This window comes from Equus caballus, chromosome 11 (genome assembly GCF_041296265.1).
Source record: "Equus caballus isolate H_3958 breed thoroughbred chromosome 11, TB-T2T, whole genome shotgun sequence".
NCBI lineage: Eukaryota > Metazoa > Chordata > Mammalia > Perissodactyla > Equidae > Equus > Equus caballus.
The window spans coordinates 22,336,991-22,357,228 of NC_091694.1; the positions used below are offsets into that span (position 1 = coordinate 22,336,991).

The 20,238-nt window shown below is 42.6% G+C and overlaps 2 protein-coding genes across 7 annotated transcripts in view; both read right to left on the reverse strand.

Moving 5' to 3' along the window:
* Positions 1-519: 519 nt before the first annotated feature.
* Positions 520-11,359, reverse strand: CDC6 (cell division cycle 6). The gene is made up of 12 exons (XM_001497757.7): positions 11,137-11,359; positions 10,134-10,324; positions 9,060-9,341; positions 8,736-8,935; positions 8,312-8,487; positions 7,810-7,916; positions 7,227-7,366; positions 6,585-6,685; positions 5,354-5,418; positions 2,069-2,271; positions 1,492-1,632; positions 520-1,204 (listed from the first exon to the last, which is right to left on the reverse strand). Exons 2-12 carry the CDS (start codon positions 10,309-10,311, stop codon positions 1,115-1,117), a joined length of 1,683 nt encoding a protein of 560 aa, XP_001497807.3. The 5' UTR covers positions 10,312-10,324; positions 11,137-11,359; the 3' UTR covers positions 520-1,114.
* A 3,133-nt stretch (positions 11,360-14,492) lies between these two features.
* Positions 14,493-20,238, reverse strand: part of WIPF2 (WAS/WASL interacting protein family member 2) — a 43,055-nt gene continuing 37,309 nt past the window's right edge. For all 6 annotated transcript variants that reach the window (XM_014740606.3, XM_070227341.1, XM_070227343.1 and 3 more), the window contains 2 exons: positions 19,631-19,732; positions 14,493-19,393 (listed from right to left, as the gene is read on the reverse strand). In XM_014740606.3, coding sequence (XP_014596092.1) covers positions 19,353-19,393; positions 19,631-19,732 — 143 coding nt within the window. In that variant the 3' untranslated portion in view covers positions 14,493-19,352. The remainder of the gene's footprint in view (positions 19,394-19,630; positions 19,733-20,238) is intronic.

Below are 20,238 nucleotides of genomic sequence, written 5' to 3' on the forward strand. Positions count from 1 at the left end.
TTGTACATGTATCAAGTTCCCAAACTCAAGTCCATATCAGAAAGACAGGAGTCAGAAGAGCTCAGGGAGAAGCACAGACTTGGTCACTGGCTCTCAGACCATTCAAATCACACATAGTTTACATTCCAAGCATTTGTTTGAGTTATAAAAGTACAGCAATCTCCCAAACAAATCAAACTTAAGCTTTTTTTCCCTTTCCTCAAGACTACCCCAGCCCCATGTTTGTGCTTTCAAGGCACTCAGTGCCCTCTGGTGTCCCCATCAGTAATTGCCATTTAATGCCACTGGAAACCAAACCCAGAAAAGGGGACTTGAGTAACCATATGGATTGATTTATCTATTAAGATTGGAACAATATGAGGTTTAGATGAAAATCCAACCCCAAACTAAGGTGTCTTGAAACAAGTGGTTTCATCTAGGGCAGCTAAGACTGTGGGACAGTTTGGGGAGGAATTTTCACATTGCCTTTTAAAAGTCTGAGCTCTCTTGAAATGCGATTGCTTAAAAAGACAAAGAACACAACTTAAAAATAAATATATTCACAATCTGAAGAATTACATTCTCCTTATCACCCCCACAACTTTGGGAGTACCCAAGAAACTGAAGTAGTCTTTAAAATGTCACAATGTGGAAGTAAGTGAAACATGAACACAGTATACTCCAAAAAGAAAGAAATTCTTTGACCAAAGTGTCCTCCAAATCTCCATGTGGACTTGCTTATTTTCCTGTCATCCTTTTTCATTCTTCTTACTCTAGCCCCAAACTTCTTTAAAATACACCAGTGTTTGAGGAAACTAAGAGGTAAACATATGCACATTGTACAAAATAATCTGTATACTTACAAGCATATTGGTTAGCGACACTGAAGTGGTAGAAGTAGTGAATGTAATTAAAAAGGGTCTACTCAGTAATTTTTAATGCATAAAAATAATAAGACCCAAACATATTATGCTGTGCTAATATTCATGAATCTATAGATTAAAATTTACCAGTTTCATGTAAAAAAGATCATATTTGTTTTCAGACCTGAGTGTATAAAGCACTAAAATGAAGACTCCACAGCTTTCTAAATGCCAGCTGGATGCTTTCAAATGGGGCATTAGTATAAAAGAATTTAAGGCAATCCAATAGCTAAGATATTTCCAATTAAAGCTTTGTCTTTCAGAGCACGCTCTATTTCCTTCTCTTCAATCTTCAAAGACACCTGGAAAGAAGAGAAGAGGACTTTTCACGGTAGAGAACTCACAAAAGCAAAGTTTTTATTACATAAACTTCTACCATGTTAAACTTTTGTTACAAGAGGCTAAACACTGCTTTTTCAATGGCCTGCAAAAAATATCTCATTCATACTGCAGTCCCGTCCTCACAGATCTTAAATCCTACCTAACAAAAAACAAATCAATTGTGGTCATTTTTAAATCTTTAGCAAAAGATAAGCTCTCCAAAACACGACAATTAAAAGCAATGTCACAAAGAAGCAGTTAGTTGTACCTTTGTGAAGCGGGTTTCCTTGTTTTTCTTTAATCCTAAAATGCCCCTGGCCTCCAAGAGCCCTGAAAGTGATAAACACTCTGACTGGTCCACAGCTGCCACCTGCTGTTTGCGACAGACGTTGCTATAGGCTTCATATAACTGAGGAAACAAGGGAGAACAAATGTTGCTTAAAAGTCATATCGCTTGTCACCTTATAATCTCTTTTAAAATGTGAGTTTGGGTTTGCAAAAAAGATATCTGAATACTCTAATTCTCCCTCTTTTCAATAAAATCCTTGAACAGGCATTCTGTAGATATTGCCAAAACCCTAAACTGTAATGCAGGAAAGGGGCTTTATATATTTCACAGGGAGAGGCAGAAATGAAGGGGAGAAGATTAATGGTAAATTCTCAACCACAACCCAAGGGAAATAGAGTCAGCTGCCTTTTATATGGTACCAGTATTTATTCTTACTGTTAAAATCCATTTTTAATTCATATCATCTGGAGCTTGACAGACCTTTTGGAAAATATCTGCTCTGCAAAGCAGATTCTCATCTCCACCCCAGCTCCATCTGCTAAGATTCCCAACTAACCTTCCCCAGAGTGACCTCCTTAATCTTCAACTGCCTGGTCAAGAGCAACAAAGAGCAGACCAAGATCTTCTGCTGAAGAGGGAAGGAATCTTGTGCTCCTTCTCGGCTCAAAGTCATTCTGTTACCATCAACTTCTGAAATGACTTGGGATATGTGAATAAGACCAACTTGCTTGGGAACCAGTGACTCAGAGGGTGATTTACCTATAAAGTAAATAAATCAAGCTTAATTAGATTTTAAGATATTGTGTGTACTGAGACAGGTGATACGAAGTTTTAGCTGAAGGAAATTCAAGTGCAGTCATGTCGCACCAAAGCAGAGGTTCCAACTCTCTAACAGAAACTAAGGATGAGAGAAAATGCTATCCTCAGAAAGATGCCCAAATAATGTGGATAACTTGTAAAGCAGGGTTATCCTTTTTCTGGCAGAATGGTGAACTAGTCTGTCCTATAGAATGCAACTTAATGTCAAAGAGTCAAAATCCACGTCAAGAAAGAACCAGACAGAGAACTGAGTTCTGCCTTGGAAGTTCCTCATATCTCAAAGGTAAAAAAGAACAGAATCTTGAAGCAAAGACAACCATGCTTGGTAATTAAGAAAGGAAAAAAAAGTTGGAAAAATTACCCAATATTTTGAATCAAATGAGTGGCTAAATGTGGACAGGCAAGTCAATCCTACGTAAGTCCTCTAGACAGCCTCCCCAAATGACCTTTGAGCTTTCGTTCACTTGTCCAAGCTGATCTACAGTAGAGCAACACTTGAGAAAATGTCATTGGATATCTTAGCAGATAGTACCATCCCAGAGGCCGGAGGTTGGGAAGCTGCCAACAGCCGCACAGGACTATGGACTCATTGTTTGGAGATGCATGAATTGCAAGACAGAGGAGGGATTTGCTCTGAAACAACCTTTGCCTAAAGTTACTTCCTGAGACCACGTGCATTAGCCCCACAACAATTTGCTTCTATTTCATTACCACAAACAGGATGCTGCAGAGGACTAAAAGTGGAGAAACTAGAGATCACTGATCAAGTAGCAGAGTCTTAAAGTTGGAAGGAATGTAGAGGTCTGTTCTTGCTCCCTACCCAATGGCTGAATCTCCTCTAAAACAATCCCAACCAAATGGTCATCTATCCAGCTTTTGTTTGAATGTCTTCAGTGCTGGAGAAGTCACTGTGTGTCAAAGAAGCCCAGTTAGTGCTATTTATTGAAAGGGTCTTCTTTTTTTTTTTTTTATTTTTTTTTAAAGATTTTATTTTTTCCTTTTTCTCCCCAAAGCCCCCCGGTACATAGTTGTGTATTCTTCGTTGTGGGTTCCTCTAGTTGTGGCATGTGGGACGCCGCCTCAGCGTGGTCTGACGAGCAGTGCCGTGTCCGCGCCCAGGATTCGAACCGACGAAACACTGGGCCGCCTGCAGCGGAGCGCGCGAACTTAACCACTCGGCCACGGGGCCAGCCCCTGAAAGGGTCTTCTTATATTTAGCTGAAGTCAGTCTCCCTATAGCTTTCTAGAGCCATTAAAAGCTAATCACAAATACCAGAGATCAAATGACAAAAATTAGGTTCTGTCTAGTAATTTATGGCCGGAACTTAAAGCCTCTTTCAGCTATGTGTGCCAGTGGTGCTCACAGGGACCACTGACAAGCCTAAATGTTATTGGGACGGGGAAAAAAGGGAATAATCTGAAAAGTTGAAGAGAAACCAGTATCTAATCTATGCATTGGCATATATTACCTACCATCAGCCTAAGCACTAAGTGTGGCTACTTCTGAAAAATTTTTATTTATTTATTTTTTATTAAGATTATGATAGATTACAACCTTGTGAGATTTCATTTGTACATTATTGTTAGTCATTTTGTGGGTACACCACTTCACCCTTTGTGCCCTCCCCTACTCCTCCTTTTCCCTGGTAACCACCGATCAGTTCTCCTTGTCTATATGTTAACTTCCACCTATAAGTGGAGTCATATAGAGTTCGTCTTTCTCTGTCTGGCTTATTTCGCTTAACATAATACCCTCAAGGTCCATCCATGTTGATGCGAATGGAACAATCTGGTCCTTTTTTATGGCTAAGTAGTATTCCATTGTGTATATATACCATATCTTCTTTATCCAGTCATCAGTTTCTGGGCATTTAGGTTGGTTCCACGTCTTGGCTATTGTAAATAATGCTGCAATGAACATAGGGGTGCAGGGGACTCTTGGGATTGCTGATTTCAGGTTCTTAGGATAGATACCCAGTAGTGGGATGGCTGGGTCATAGGGTATTTCTATTTTTAACTTTTTGAGGAATCTCCATATTGTTTTCCATAGTGGCTGCACGAGTTTGCATTCCCACCAACAGTGTATGAGGGTTCCTTTTTCTCCACAACCTCTCCAACATTTGTCACTCTTGGTTTTGGATATTTTTGCCAATCTAATGGGTGTAAGGTGATATCTTAGTGTAGTTTTGATTTGCACTTTCCTGATGATTAGTGATGATGAACATGTTTTCATGTGTCTATTGGCCATACTTATATCTTCTTTGGAGAAATGTCTGTTCATGTGAAATATTTTTATTAATTTTCTTTCAATAAGTTGATGAAAAAAACAAAGTGTGTTCTGTGAAACTACAGTGCTAGAAACAATTTTAATAACTCTCAACCACTGCAGGAGTTAAGGAAGAAACAATCAAATCAGACTGTCCTGTTTCTAAAGATTAACGCTGGATATTAAACACTGACAAGATAAGTATGTAGTTCATGGCCATTTTACATCTGGGATAACTAAGAGAACAAGGCTGAGGGAAAGGAAAATTAAATGTTGTTTTTCTAACAGCCCATAGTTTACTGTAGCAATATCATCTTCATACCTTGACCCTCCTAGCATTGTTTAAAGTCTTGAGACATGGCACATTGAACTCAATTCTTTCACTGTCTGACTCTCTCCTATTTACCAGGCTTTGCTTTCACCCGTACGGAGACCTGAAGTGCACTCAATATAAACACCCAAAGAGAAGCTGATCCAACCTTATTGTCTACAGTTTTCATTCCTAGAGCTTGGAAAGAAAACTTACTCTGTCCCAGCCATTTATGTAACACCCTGGGGAACTCATTTCCAGTAATGGATGGACTATAGTACTGGCAGGCAAGATTGAAATAAAGTAGATAAAATTGACCAAAAACACAGGCACACACACAAAAATGGGTGAGTGTGGATTTAACTATGTTCATCTTTCTCCCTCTTTCCTAAGAAAAGTTAAGCTTCTAATTATAAAGGAAGATGGGAAGGAGATAAACTACTTACATTCAGACAGTGGTTTGAGGATAGTCTGGCTTTTGACATCCGACTCTACAATTTCAATAGCTCTCCTATAAAAAAATATTTCTAAAATTAATTTAGACTGAGTCACACCAAACACTACATCAAACCACCAAGTTCAAAAACAGATACATTAACAAAAAAAAACAGCATGTTTTATAATTTTAAAGCCACCAAACAAAACCGGGTTATGTCTCAGCTAAAGGGGACTTAATTGCCTTGAAATAATTCATGGACCAGGGAATCTGAGAAACTTCAACACTACATGGTTTCCTGTTATAGATGCCAAGTAGGTCATCACACATCAAGCCAATGATAACATTTTGGATGAGGAGAAAATGTCATGGATAGGAGAGAGGTTATGTAATGTGGGCGACTGACTAAAGAGAGCCAGTACCACCCATCTACACCAGACCTAAAAGGGGAGTCCTCAGTTTTATATACATAGAATATGTGTAGGCTAAACCACACCAGCCCACATGACTATTGCTCATAGCTGCAGTCTTTACCCAAGTAGTTTGCAGACTAGGGGAAACTTTCAAATCCAGGATCATGCCATCTAGCAACAGCAAGAACTTACTCTCCCACTGCTCTCTCCAAAGTACTTTGCCCACAGGAAGCCATAAGCCAGACCTGGATCTTGTGCATGGCAGTAGGGGGAGGTTAGACCAGCAGGCCAGCACAGCAAGTATCATTTTAATGGACCCAGTGTCCCTACTGGGAAGGAAGAAATTTCATCAGTCAGCACAGAGGCTTTCCTCAGCAGGAGGGGCTGGGGGATGGGAAGGGAGAGAGGTCTGGAGTACAACTGTGGGGGACCACCAAGTGGAGGAAGGGGTGCTCACAAAAGCAAAGGAAGGGGAAAAAAGTCTAAAGGCAAAGATGGTTCAGGTCCATAAATAAACCTGCTTGAGACCAGCTAATGGAAAAGTAAACTGGAGTCTTTTTTAATACAAATGTAATTAACCAATCTATAATCACCACAGGGAGTGCCAGCAACATCTCATTTGTTTCTCCCTCTGTAGGTAATGGACTGATAATGTTTCAGACATTAACACGGTGGAAATGCAGAGCTCCCCACTGAGAAACAAGTCCTCCTTTCTGAGTGTAAAAAGTGGCCGAATAAAGCCTCTTAAGCTACAATCATTTGAGTTACAAGAGACAATTAACAGCATTTCTTTTTTTAATAAAAACAGCCAATAGTACCATAACTCACCTGCAAACATCTAGCGCTTTGCGAACATCTCCTGAAACAGCAGAGACTTTTCGGGCACAGAATTGAATTGCAGCATCGTCCACAACCCAATCTCTAGATACCTTTGGACAAGACATAGCAGATGACAACTTGAACTATAAGATTCCCCCTCTCTGTAATTTAGGTCCCAGACATAAATATTTTCACACTTAAGTCTAAACTTGATGGGCTACCCTTTAGGGTCTAAAAGATACTTTTTCTACTCATAAGTAAAGGGAGATTTCACATATTTAAATATTTTGTAGGAATGTGGTAGAGGTTCATAAACGGGAAAAAAGTAATCAGAACTTAAATTAGCAAAATTAAACTAAACTAAACTCTATCTGGTCATTTTCAAAACAGAAAGTTTTTTATAGGCCCTATTTTAAATGCCATTAAAGAAGCATTTGAGTAATTCCTCTAACTTTTATTTTTATTCCAACACTGAGGCATCCAATAAATGGAGCCATGGCTGGAAATTCACATAAGATATTCTCACTATGGCCCATTCGAACTCCCTGCTTAGTAAAGCAATCAAAGCAAAATACTTTAGAACTATTCTTACATTTCCCCAACACAGGTGATCCAAGGAACGCATAATTTGGTACAATGGTTGGCACCTACCTGATTAAGTCGATCTTGCAAGATAGTGGCTATCTGATTTTTGGTATAAGGTGGGAAGTTCAACAGCCGTGGCTTACATTTTTCTCTAGCTTGAAGCCTGGGCAGAATTCTGTCTGTGAGATCCAGGGTATTAGCAATACCTGAGGAGGAAATAACACTAACCATCACTGGTCACATCACCCTAAAAAGAAAACTAAACTAAACTAAAGCTGAACAGAATTTCCAGTCATAATCCAGCATTGCAATTGTTGCTTCCCACTTGCCACCCCCCCCCACCAACACTCATCAGGTAAGATGTCATCATAGAATGCTTTTTTCAAGTTAGGTTTACAACTGTTGACTGATAAGCAAGACAAGATACTCTCAAATTCAATTGTCTCTGAAATGCAATACTATGTCATTTCTATTCAGACTTAAAAAATTGATTTGCCTTAGATTAAAATTATTATTTTATAGTAACTTTCTTATTTTGACAAGCAGAAAGCTGGTTAAAGATAAAATAATAGGTGATAAATAAGCTGAAGAGATGAAAGAAAACGAATTCTTTAGAACCACCACGTAACATTAACAGTTGAGTACTAACCAATCAGCACCAATCGAGAATTGCTTAGCCATGGCCATTCAAACAGTGTGTACAATACATCTTGCCCTTTGCTGTCCAGCTGATCCATCTCATCCAACACCAACACACTACACATAAAGAGAAACAATTAGTATCCATGTTCACCTTCTAAACTCTCCAATCTGTTTGATCTGGGCTGACTGTAGGTCACATTCCTACAAGTGAGACCAGTTTGAAGATCATAATGTGTCCTACCTCCATTCACTATTATGTAATACCCCCACCATCACGAAAAAGTAACACAATCAAGCAATTCGTTTAAAAACATTTTTTCCATTTTAAAATTAGAAGGTGTATTTTTCCTTTCTTCTTTCCCTTTAAGTTTATGTAACCACCTCTCATAGAATATAGGAATTGTTCTCTTTATGAGCAAACTGATAAATTCAAGAGATTAGAATGTGAGTTTGTGGGCAATAGATCTTGCAGATTTTCACAGAACAACATGCAACAGAGCAATACTTACATCATGGGGCCCTTTTCCGCAGTCATATGGTTTTCTAGTTTTCTCATCATGTCCTTCCCAGCTGGCCTGGATACTCCTTCCTGACAAATCTCCTGAGCAATAGCTGGGAATACAGCCTGGGCACTCCTCAAGGACATGCAATTCAGCATGATAGTTTTAAAGCCTTTTAATTCCTTCTAGAAAAACACAAACATGGGCATTATTTTGGCTTCAAATAAAGATTTGATGGAACCTGAAGGGTCATTGAGGAATTAACAGCACATAAAAGAATAAGCTTACTTTCATTTGGGAAGATTTAGACAATGAAACTAAAGACGTCTTATTTTGGGCAAACCTTCAATCCCCTAAGCACTTCTACTCTTTCTTAACCCTTAATAACAAAGTGTCACTTTAGCAAGAGCATCATAATTCAGACTCAATGTACCTTGAGGTCTTGCAGAATTCGGCTTAAGCAGGCAGTTTTTCCAGTCCCAGGAGCACCAGAAAGATAAAGACTTCCAGCTTTTTTCCCACAGATGTGCTCTCTCAGGAAATTTCTGATGACGTTCATCTCCTTTTCCCTGGCAGGCAGCCGATCCGGGACAGCCGTATTCAGGACCAGCTTTGCTTGCTGGTAGCAAGTACCTGTGCCAGATATAAAAGGACAATAAGACACAACAATGGTGACTGAGAAGACTCACTGGGTTTCACTTGGAGTCACCAGCCTTCTTTATGAGGCTCCACTAACAGCTGCCATGTAAGAACGAACCTTCTTGCTTGAACAGTCTTACACATGCAGACTCTTTCTCCAGTGGACATCTCTGCTCAGAATTTGTTGTGATGTCTTGACCTTTTTGAACTGAGGAATGAATTTTGTTTTGGCGACCTCTGGCTTGTTCTCTTTTGCTAGGAGACTTAATTGTCAGCTGATTGTCAAATACCAATCTGCGCCCCTTAGGTACATGTGAGGGAGGGGGACCATTCTCTTTCTTGCCTTGCTTTGGTGGAGAACAGGGAGGTAAGTGGGGAGTGTTGCACAGGTTGTCATCACCTGAAACATTAAAATCAAAATATGGTAATTCATAGCAAAGGATATTAAAATGACTGGTGAAGATCTCGCAACCCCCAGAAAGGTGAATTTCTAACACTTCAGAACCACCAAAATAAAATGCCTCTCATCTAGAAGCAAATATTGGCCACCAGATGGCACCACTGCCTCTTATATGGTAGAAACCAAATGGGTTTTAGTGGGATGAAATTCTGTGATTGTTCTAAAACAGGGTTTCTCAATCTTGGCGCCACTGACATCTTGGACCAAATAATTCTTCATTGTGGGGACTGTCCTGTGCATTGAAGAATATTTAGCAGCGTCCTTGGCCTTTATCCATTATGCCAGTAGCACCAGCTAAGTTGTGACAACCAAAATGTCTCTGGATACAACCAAATCACCCCTCATCAAAAACATTTGATCTAAAACAAGAAAGGATTACCAACCACTGTTCTAAAACAAGAATGTCACCTGTTTCTCTTATTCACAATTACTGAGGCAAGTTTCCAAATACTTTATAACTAACCGCAAGGTCATTTAAAACACTGACAAAACCAAGTTCAGTGTTTAGAACTGAAGATCAAATTTACTAAGTAGTTCAGAAAATCATCTCCATAAGTGGCTTAACTCTGAAGTTCAGTTAGCACTTAGCAACCATTCTGAACATAACCAAAGCGAATAAAGTGGTCTTAGCTGAATTTAGAAAGCTGCTTCAAAGGCCTAGGCATCTTATTGAGGAAAGAGAAGTCGAGAGCCACCAGGCAAAAAGTTGTACTTATATAATGGATAGCTTACCCAGACGTTTTCTGGGGCTGAGAGGCAGAATTTTTACACAAGGAGGACGGGGTGTGGCCTGGACATTTGTCAGTGCTACCTTGGTGTCACTAGAGTTTTTAGCTTTGTCCAATGTCCGAGACAGCTTCTTTTTTGGAAAACTGATTGTAGCCTGTGACTGGGATCGGGTTTGAGGCATGATGGCAACACAGCTGGGTACAAAAGAGAGAACAGGACAGCCGGTCAATGGGCAAAAGTGAAAGGAAAATAACTAACATGGAATTTATACAGATGATCAACACTCATTTCATGCGAAAATTATGCTATAACAATATTTTCGCATTCAGTGCTGCTTCACATCCTAAGCATTGCAATAACAGGGAACACCTGTTGTCTACCTACTATGTGTAAGACACTGTTATAAGCATTTTAGGCATTGACTCATTTAAGTTCTACACCCACCTTAGAGGTAGGTCCTACTAGTACCCTCATCTTCCAGATGAGAAAACTGAGAACACAGCGGCCCAAAGACACAGCAAAGCAGGGATATAAGCCCAGGCCTTCTGGCTCCAGAGCCCAAGTTCTAAACCAGCTGAGCAATGAAATAAGAAGTTTATCTTAATTGACTTCTAGAACACTCCTAATGCCCTCACTCCAGGGACGGGACCTATCTTTATCACCAGCTTAGCCCAGCAACCTTCCACATTCACAGTCTGCCCCAAGTCCTCACTCTGCACGGAGTGCCCACTCCACACACCTTTCGGCCCCCGCCCGGAACACCGCCTTCCTACCACATTGAGCTCCTTTACCCCACGCACACTGCCAGACTACTCCGAGGGCGCGCAGCCCCCTGCCCTTGCCGCGACCCCAGACCTCCCGCGATGAGCTCTCCTCCCCTCGCTTCACCTCGGGCCTCGTCGGAACCCGCGGTCCTCGCCGCAGGCCCTCACCCCACTCCGCTGCCTCCCAGACCCCAGGCCTCCCCGAGCAATGCTCTCCTCTCCACCTCCCCGGGCTGCGTCACCTCGGCGGGCTGCTTCCTGTCTCTCGCACACGGCTTCAGGGATTCTCCACGACAAGCTCCTAAGCAAACCACACACCCGCAGCGGCAAAGCCCAGACGCGCTCGCGCCAAATCTCCACAGCCGCAGCTTTCCCGCCTCCCGCCAAGGCCCGACCAGGCTTCTGATTGGGTGTCGCCAGAGCGCCGCGCGCCTTGGCCAACGCCCCCTCCTTCGCGTCCAATCCAGCTGGAAGGCCCACAGCCAATAAGAGAGCCCCAGGTCTCAGCGCCACGGGGAGGCCACGCCCTCCAAGCAAAGAGATCATCTACATCCGGGGCCTCGGCGGAAGGACGCGCGGTTGCGGCTCTGGGTAAGGAGGGACTGCTGCGCCGCAAAGCCCGGCGGGAGATGTAGTCTTTGCCGCACAGGACTCTATTTCCACGCCCTTCTTTCGAGGGGAGGTGTAAAGATGTGGGTTGCCCCTTCTCACGGCTGCTGGAACCCATGTTTATTACCCTAATTGCCTAGAATATCAAAGAGCTACCACATAGTACCTTCCATTTTGGGGGTGGTGCAGGGCGCCAGGCACCATACTAGGCGCTTTACTTCCTTTTTTTTTTTAAAGATTTTGTTTTTCCTTTTATCTCCCAAAGCCGCCCCCCCCCCCCGCCCCCCACCGTACATAGTTGTGGGTCCTTCTAGTTGTGGCATGCGGGACGCCGCCTGGCGCGGCTTAAAGAGCGGTGCCATGTCTGCGCCCATGAGCCGAACCGGCGAAACCCTGGGCCACCGAAGCAGAGCCCCCGAACTTAACCACTCGGTCACTGGGCGGGCCTCAGGCGCTTTACTTCTCTAATGCTCAAGCCTGCAAAGCTCAAGGCATATGTGCGGAGGGTTAATTAGAGGTTACAGCATGTTGGTAGCAGTGACGGGCCGAGGACCCAGACACCCTGACAGCCAAACTAATGTGCTTTTGTAAAGTTCTACACATGCATAAAGAAATAGACTACACTTCATCACAGTATCCTCCCTGATTTGTATTTCGAATATGAGAAATAGAGCTAGACCTTTGCTTTTATTTTGTTAAAGGTTAAAATATGATATTCTGTGCACCTTATCATTAATCCCATTAATCCACACACTGTGGGGGGTATAGAGAATTATGACCCCTTAATTTTAAAATCTTTTTTATGGCTAAACACCAGGGTTTCAGGGCCAGAGAAGACTGCTATAGAAGAAGAGGCAAGCTGAGCTTTTAATGAAAAATATAAATTAGAGCAGTAATTTACAGGCCAGTATCCAAAGCTAATAACCTAGTTAAGCCTCAAGTTCTGTTAAAGATCAGGACCCAGCTCTAGGTAATGGTAAGCATTTATCTTTCATCCTTCAATATCAAATGAAACAGAGCAATAAAGCTAAGAAGTAGGAAAACAATATTACAATTGTCAGTCAATTTAGTTAGTTCATACAGGAGATAAGAGCCAATATTGAGTGCTTAAGTGTATGCCAGGGGCTGAGTTCAAGTATTTCACCTATATCAACTTATTCTCACAAGCACCCCATGAGGTTGGTATTATTTCCATTTCACAAATGAGGAAACTGAAAGAGAGGTGGTTGAGTAAATTTGCCCAAGGTCACACAACTAGTAAATGGAAGAGCTGTAATTTAAACTCAGGAAGTCTGACAGATCACTCTTGACCACTTAAACAAAGGGGAAGGATTAGACAGGCATAGGTTCTAAAGTGGCCTATAGGCCTTCCCTAAAAGAGGAAGAGATGGTAAAGGAGCACATTTTGGGAAGGCTTTGCAGGAGCTGAAAACTACATCCTGAAGAGATTAGGCTGCTGTGAATGGAAAAAAGGGTTACCACAGAATGAAGGCTTTTTGACCAAATGTTATTTCTGACTTTTTTTAAGGAAGATTAGCCCCGAGCCAACATCTGCCACCAATCCGTTTTTTTTTTCTTCCTGAGGAAGGCTGGCCCTGAGCTAACATCCGTGCTCATCTTCCTCTACTTTTTATGTGGGACACCTAACACAGCATGGCTTGCCAAGCGGTGCCATGTCCATACCTGGGATCCGAACCGGCGAACCACGGGCTGCCAAAGCGGAACGTGCGCACTTAACTGCTGTGCCACCGGGGCCAGCCCCTATTTCTGACCTCTTAATAGGACAATAGAACCCAGGAAGCAACCTTTACTGTTCATATTTATTTTTATAACCTGGGCACCTCACCTTTAAGGGATGGAGGTGAACCACCTCCCTCACTTACGGTGGGATAGAGGAAGCAGAGGAAACTATGAGAACTTAACATGCTTAACAAACATTAACGTGTTGGAGCCTATGAACACCTTCACCAGGAATACAGCACTAGTCCAAGAGAAGCCTACCAATGTAAATGACCACTATAAAAGCAGGCAAAGAAATCAGAGAACGTCGGGATCAAAACATCTCTAAAAGGTTACCTACTTGAAGCTTTCCCTTTTCAAAACTCCAGTAACATGATGCACATACCACCAGACTGTTTCTTGCTTCTCTGCCTCTGTCCTCGCTGTTTCCTGTCTGGAATGCTACTCACCAAGCTCTTTCCTTGGCTAATTACCATAAAGCCTTTTAATACCCTACATAGGTTTCTCCTGGTAGCTGTCCTGAAGTCTTCTACTAGACTCTGAGTTCCTTGGAGGCAAAAACCGTGTCCTATTCATCTACATATTGTAGGTACCTGGCACAGAGTAAAGTATGCAATAATGCTTGCTGAATGAATAGAAAGGACATTCCTGCCAAGTGGATATCCACCTTTTTCACGAACACTTTTTGTGGTCGGATAGCATATAGTCCTTTAAATCTTACACCCCTACACCCAGGAGTGGAGTATGAATTCAATTATGTGTAAAACGACCCCAACTGGGCTCCAGCGGTATCAGAGGCAAAGCATTTCCCCACAGTGTATCCTCTGGTGTGGTCAGGATCCTGAAGTTGACGTTTTAGTTCTCTTTCCTCTGTCTGCAGAGTAACAGGAAGTCAGAGAGGGGCAGCTTCCTCGAAGTGAGTCACACAGTTTGTGGCTGGGGTGGGCCAGGAAATACTTAAGAGGCACATTCACAATAATGAGCTGCTATGTTCCAGTAATAATTAGAGTGCGTAAACTGGTGCCCTTATCAGCTGCTAATTCATACGAAGTATCATGGGGGAAGGAATCAAATCACACTGGAAGGACCCGTTCAGCATCCTGTTTGTGTGTGTACACACACACACACATGCGTGTGCAGACTAGCAATACCATCCCAATAGGGCATAGAAAAGCTTATAGGGTTAGGAAGCTGAGGGTCATTTAGGCAAGCTCCATTTGAAGGCTATTTAAAGTCACAGGAGGAACAATTAAATCAATAAATAGGTAGTTTATTTATCATATTAATAACAATGATGGGTCAAATAATCAGGAATTCATCCAATCTGGCATGTACGGATGATGAAAATGAAAGGGGGCCTTTTTCCCCCCTCCCTCCCTCACCTTCATAAGTTTATATCTAAATTATGTGAGAATGATTCATACACACACCCATTATGAATCAGTATGGGAAATAATTTCAAGACCTTTGCTAGTCATGAAAGTGCAAGTTAAGCTCATGAAGTCTTAGTGGTGATTAAGTCAGCTGACCACAGTAAGGAGAGAATGTCTGGTTCAATTTTTACACCTAAAGTCAAAGTTCAAGAAAGCCAGCTAAGATTTCAACTTAAAAAGCAGTGAAGACAGAAAGGCAACATACATAAAAATAGACACACACAGTCTTGTATGCTCTGCCCCCCCAACTTCACTTTCACACCCCAGTGTGAGAATCTGCCATGCAACACGGAGAAAGAATCATAAGGGATATAAAGAAAGGACACAGACCAGAGGGTCTCCTGGGTTCCCTGAAATCAGGAGCAAAGGAGAGTTAAGTGGCAAATATAAATAATGACCAAGTCTATCAGAATCACCCAGTCAGCATGGCTAACTAGAACTGTGATTTTCAAAACACAGCAGGAAGGAAGGAGAAAAAACCCTCAGGAAGCTACAGATGCTTCTGCCCAAGTCAGTATATCTGCTTTCACAGAGGACCTGGAGACAAGCCCCTACACTAACCTGAGGCAACAGATTTTCTCCTCTCTATGCCACCACTTGGGGTGGTATTCCAGACAAGAGTACACAGTTTTCAGTTTTGTGTTTTTGTTTTTAAGCAAGATTTAATTAAACTGCACGGCATCCAGAAGAAATGTACCAAAGAATCCAACCTGAGACCAGATTATACATTGTAGAGGGGTAAAAAAATCAATGCTAACTGGGAGAGGGAGCGCTGTAATCAGAAATATAACTCCAAAATAAATCATACAATAAATTATTTTTTTAAAAGAAAAGAAACTGATCCACATGCAAAGATGGGCACACACATACGCACACACGCTCTTCACAAATGTCACTCTGGTCTTTTATTCAGTGTTGACTATGACTTCCATGCTGGTTGCCATGGGGAAGGACAAAGGTTAGACGTGAAAAAAGAAGGCTCAGCCCCTCTGTCACCAGAGGAATGAGATTTAAGACAATTAAAGAGGGAACCCACTAGCTTGTTGGAAACAAAAGCAGAAAGAAGGAAACAGCAGTTATCAAGGAAGATTTTAATTGCTTCAAAGAGGGAGAGAGGAAGAAAGCACAGAAATCTAACACAAGTAAAGGCACAATGAACGCGGAGTTGAATGGAACCAAACCCTTCCTTCGGTTAAACAGTTACCCTTTTTTTATATGTGTTTTGAAGGTGGTTGTAGTTTTGTTTCATTTTGTTTTTAAGAGATGAGTCTTGAAGGCAGAGTTGTAATGCCTCCTATTCCCTAAATTAGGGTGGTTTACAGAAAACCATCTTGACCACATAGCCAGGGACTGAGATTCAACAGGGAAAGAAAGACTACAACTGGAATGTGAAGAATTTGATTTGCAGTTGATTGTAGGTTGGGTTTCCAGAAAGACAGACAGCTCAGTGTAGTGTGATCAAAGGGCCTCAGATGCCCTATACTCCACCCCCAGAACGTCGAAGAAGGGACGGACCCTGGAGTCACACTTCTCCCCCACTCCCATAAGCACTCAGCCTACAGATTCAAGTGATCAGGAGAATTAAAACACACCCCAACCCTGAGTTGCTCCGTAGCAAGTCTATTTACAATTTTTTCTCACCTCTCTCTGGAGGTAAATCTGGGTTTCAAGTTGGGAAGCTATGGGGTGAGAGGATGCCCCCAGTGCAATGGCCAATGGCTAGTCTCCTTGCCTCTGCCGGTTGGGAGGGCTGGGGTGAATTGCTGGAGACAGCAGCCTCACATCCATTGGGTGGGGTAGCCCTAAGTGCTCTCACTCTGCGGGCCCAGGCTGTGAAAATGCCATCATTTTCTCTGCAGCAGGAGTAAATCCCCACAATAGAGAAAATCACACCTGGAATATCAAAGTGTTTTGATCCAGGTTTGGTGACTAGAGAAGAGGGGGAAGAGGGGCATCTAGCTCATTTAAAAACTTGGAAGCCACTGCCCCCCTTCCCAGAAAGGGCGGTAAGAAATAATTAAGCTTTTCCCACTAGAGAAAAACATCATAAAACCAAACCCACACAAGGGCTTTTAACACAGCTTCCTGATGCTTAGTTGGGCAATGTCTCTTCCTTCTAGGAAAGGATAAGGGGATTAATGGGACTGGGCAACAGCCTCAACATGAGACCACCCAATCTGCCACTGAAGAGACGATATTCCCACAAGCAGATAAAAAGAGCAGTTTAAAAGGTGAGAAGTTTTAGTGCTCTTGCAGCCAGCCCACCTTAAACCTATATTACAAGCTTTTTACAACATACAAAATAGATCAATAACTATGAGGATCACATTCCCATTCTTCAATAGTAAATATACATGACAAATCTGTTATTAACAGAGGGACCAAATAATGTATAAGGCAAAGACATTTAAGTAGGTACTGTGTCATCAACATGTTCTGAAGAAGAAAATCCACCTGACTAGATCTAGGCCTAGGCCTTTTCTCATGAGGCCAAGAAAATGAAAATACAATCAATACCCATTGACACAGTCCAAATGTAGTGGAATATGAGGAGCAGCAGGTCATAGGGAAGATAGCCCCAGTGAAAAGCTGGGGTTTGGCTTTTACTTGTGATACTTAGTTTGATGCTCTATGTCTGAGTAAAGGGGGAAAAAAGATACACTTTGATAAAATTGTACAAAGGCATCAACTCCCATTTAAAAAATAAATGGGAAGGTTTCACAGTCCAAGTTCAATAACTGGTCAGTATCTACCCTGGAACTCTGCTGCACTATCAACTCTGTACTCTCTCCTTTTCCCTCCACCAGCATCCCCTCTCACAGCTCTACTGGCTTCAGGATGCTGGGGATACTGCTGGAAGATAACTGCTAACGGATTTTAAAAGTAGAATAATAAATAAAGAATGATTGGAAAAGTTTGGTGACAGACCTAATCATGGTTTGCCCCAAGAGTCACTGTGGTCCAGGGGATGGCAAAGGATAGCAGCCCCACACAAATAAGCCAAGGTGAGCCCTCTCTCATCTAGTATTGGGAAGACTTGGGGTTCACCGGGCATCGTGCACAGATCCTTAGTCTGCAATCCAATAGACTGGAAATGTGCCTAAGGTGGTTTAAGCCTGTGATGTATCTGGTGAAGTTTTTAAACTGACTTTCCCTACCCATTTCAAGGAATAGCCATGTCCTCTCTGCAAGCTTGGAGCAGTCTCTACACTTGGCAAGAGCTGTAGCAAACCAAACCATCTGGTGTGTGGAGCTCAGGAGCCTCATCCTGCTTTTGGAGAAGGAGAAGTCCTTGTCCCATCATTCAAGCTCAGTTCCTACATAGGGAACCTCCATTTTCTCTGTGCTCTTTACCTAGGAACTTGGAAGATGAAGAAACAACATACTGCTGGCTGCCAAGGAAGATCAATTGGACTAGGCACACCTCACCAAAGTCTCTGTGCTTCTTGGCACAGAGGAATCTTTGACTACCCCCATAGACTTCCTCGCCCTTCTCTATTTCTGTGTTGTTAACCCCTGCAGTCTTGCGAAGGCAAGGGTGGTAGAGAAAGGAACAGCAAGAGCCCGCCCAGTCAGATGGGCTGTGAACTTCAGAATGAGCAGGCCTTAGTTAAAGTCTTTCGTAGCCCACAGAGCTGCTCCCTTCCAGGAGGTGCTTCACTCTTCCCTTCGTTGTCATCCTGGAGCACCCACCAGGGGCTGAAGTTTCTAGACAGGACTGAAAGGGCCAGTGGCCTTCAGGGCCAGTCAGAAAAGACTGAGGAAGGCTCAAGATTAAGGCCAAGGTCCTCTTCCTGTACCCCACTGGAGGTTTTTGGGATTTGTGAATCTGGAAGGAATGAATGAATGAAAGTGACTTTTCTCTTGGGAGGTGAGGGGAAGGAGGAAAAAGATCCCTCAGTCTCAGCACCCTGAGGAAACAGGGCAGGGAGGCCCAGAGGACTCAGATGGCCCCTGGTCCCTTTGCTTCAGAGGAACTGACTAGCTCCAAAAGGATCCCCAGTTTATTTCATCCTCTCTTTTTATTAGATGTTTAGTTCAACTGATTAGTATTTAGTGTTTATATCCAACTTATCCCTGGGGTGGAGTCATGGGGTGAGAGCAAAATCAAAACACCCCTAAAAATAAAGCAGACCCATTTCCTTGAGCTTTCTTCAAACTTGACCTTTAAAACAGATCACTTCTCTGCAAACTCCTTTCCTGTTTCACTAAAAATGCCCACTCCCCAGAAGTCCTGGCCATGCCAGCCTCCAGCCTCCCAAATGATGAAATCTAATACATACCCACCAAGTTCCCCCCACAGTGGTAGGAGGATGTAGGAGTACCATTCTCCATCCTGCCCCAACAATGAGTTAATTCATCACAACAAGGCACCTTTCCCCAAGAGGAAAGCAGGAGACATGGAAGCTTTTTCCTCATCTGGCTAGCAGGGCTTGCTAGAGGAGGGATGGAGGCAGGGTTTGAGACCCTACTGTCAATATAAAGAGTCCGATCACCAAGTCGAGAGACGAGATGCATAGATGGAGGTGAGCAGGGAGGAAGCCTGGAGTCTAGAGGTTGGCTGCACTGGAGAAACACGTTAGGAGCTCTCATGCAGGTTTCAGGGGAATGGAAGGGACCATCTGAGAAGAGGAGAGGGTCCATCCTTTTCCTGAGGAACAGGACCAAGCCAGGCTTCACCTGAGAATGGGTGGCAGAGGCGGGGCTCCACGGGCAGCTGAAAAAAATAAAATAAAAATAATGCACACAAGGTCACCCACCAGACCCTGAATAACCCAAACATTCCTGAAATGAGCCACAGGCTCTTTATGCTAACCTTTACAACTTGGGGACTATGTTTTGTTGTTTTTTTAAGAAAATGAAGATGAGGAAAAGCAATTTTTAACCTAAGAAAAGGACACCAATTCTACATTCTATGCACTTATGGAAAAATTTTCATCACTACTCCTCTCACCTCGGTTTGTTTTGCTGGGATATATTCTCTGAAAGTGTTTATATTCTTCTGGAGCAGGAAAGTCTTCTACTGGGTGGAAAGAATACTTTGACTCAAAATCATCTGTGAAAGGAACAGAATATTAATTCCTATCACCCTTTCTTGTGAGCCCACACGCCTCTGTACCACTTCTGATCTCCCCTTTACTAGTCTCTCATGCATTCGGATGTACTATGAGGGCCTGCCTTGCCCTGTAAACCAAGGTGCCTGAGGACAGTAACAGCATCACTCCATGTGCCTCATATGCAAAGAGGACGTGCTCAAAAGCTCTTTACATTAAAGAATGAGTCTTTGAGCTGATTCTTTAAATCTTCCTATCAAAAATCAGGCACACAACAGGAAAGGAGCCCAGCTGTTTGCATGAGAGCAGAAAGAAATTATGGTTCTGTGTTTCTATAACATAGTCATCTTACAGAATATCACCATGGGAAACCAAATGAACTGAATCCACAAATTTGTAGAAATTAACCTAAAATGGGAATATTTGTCACCAGCCAGTGAGAGATCTGATTAGATAATTCTCTTTTGGGCCCAGGTCACTCTCATTTAGGTCTGCAACACAGTTGGGA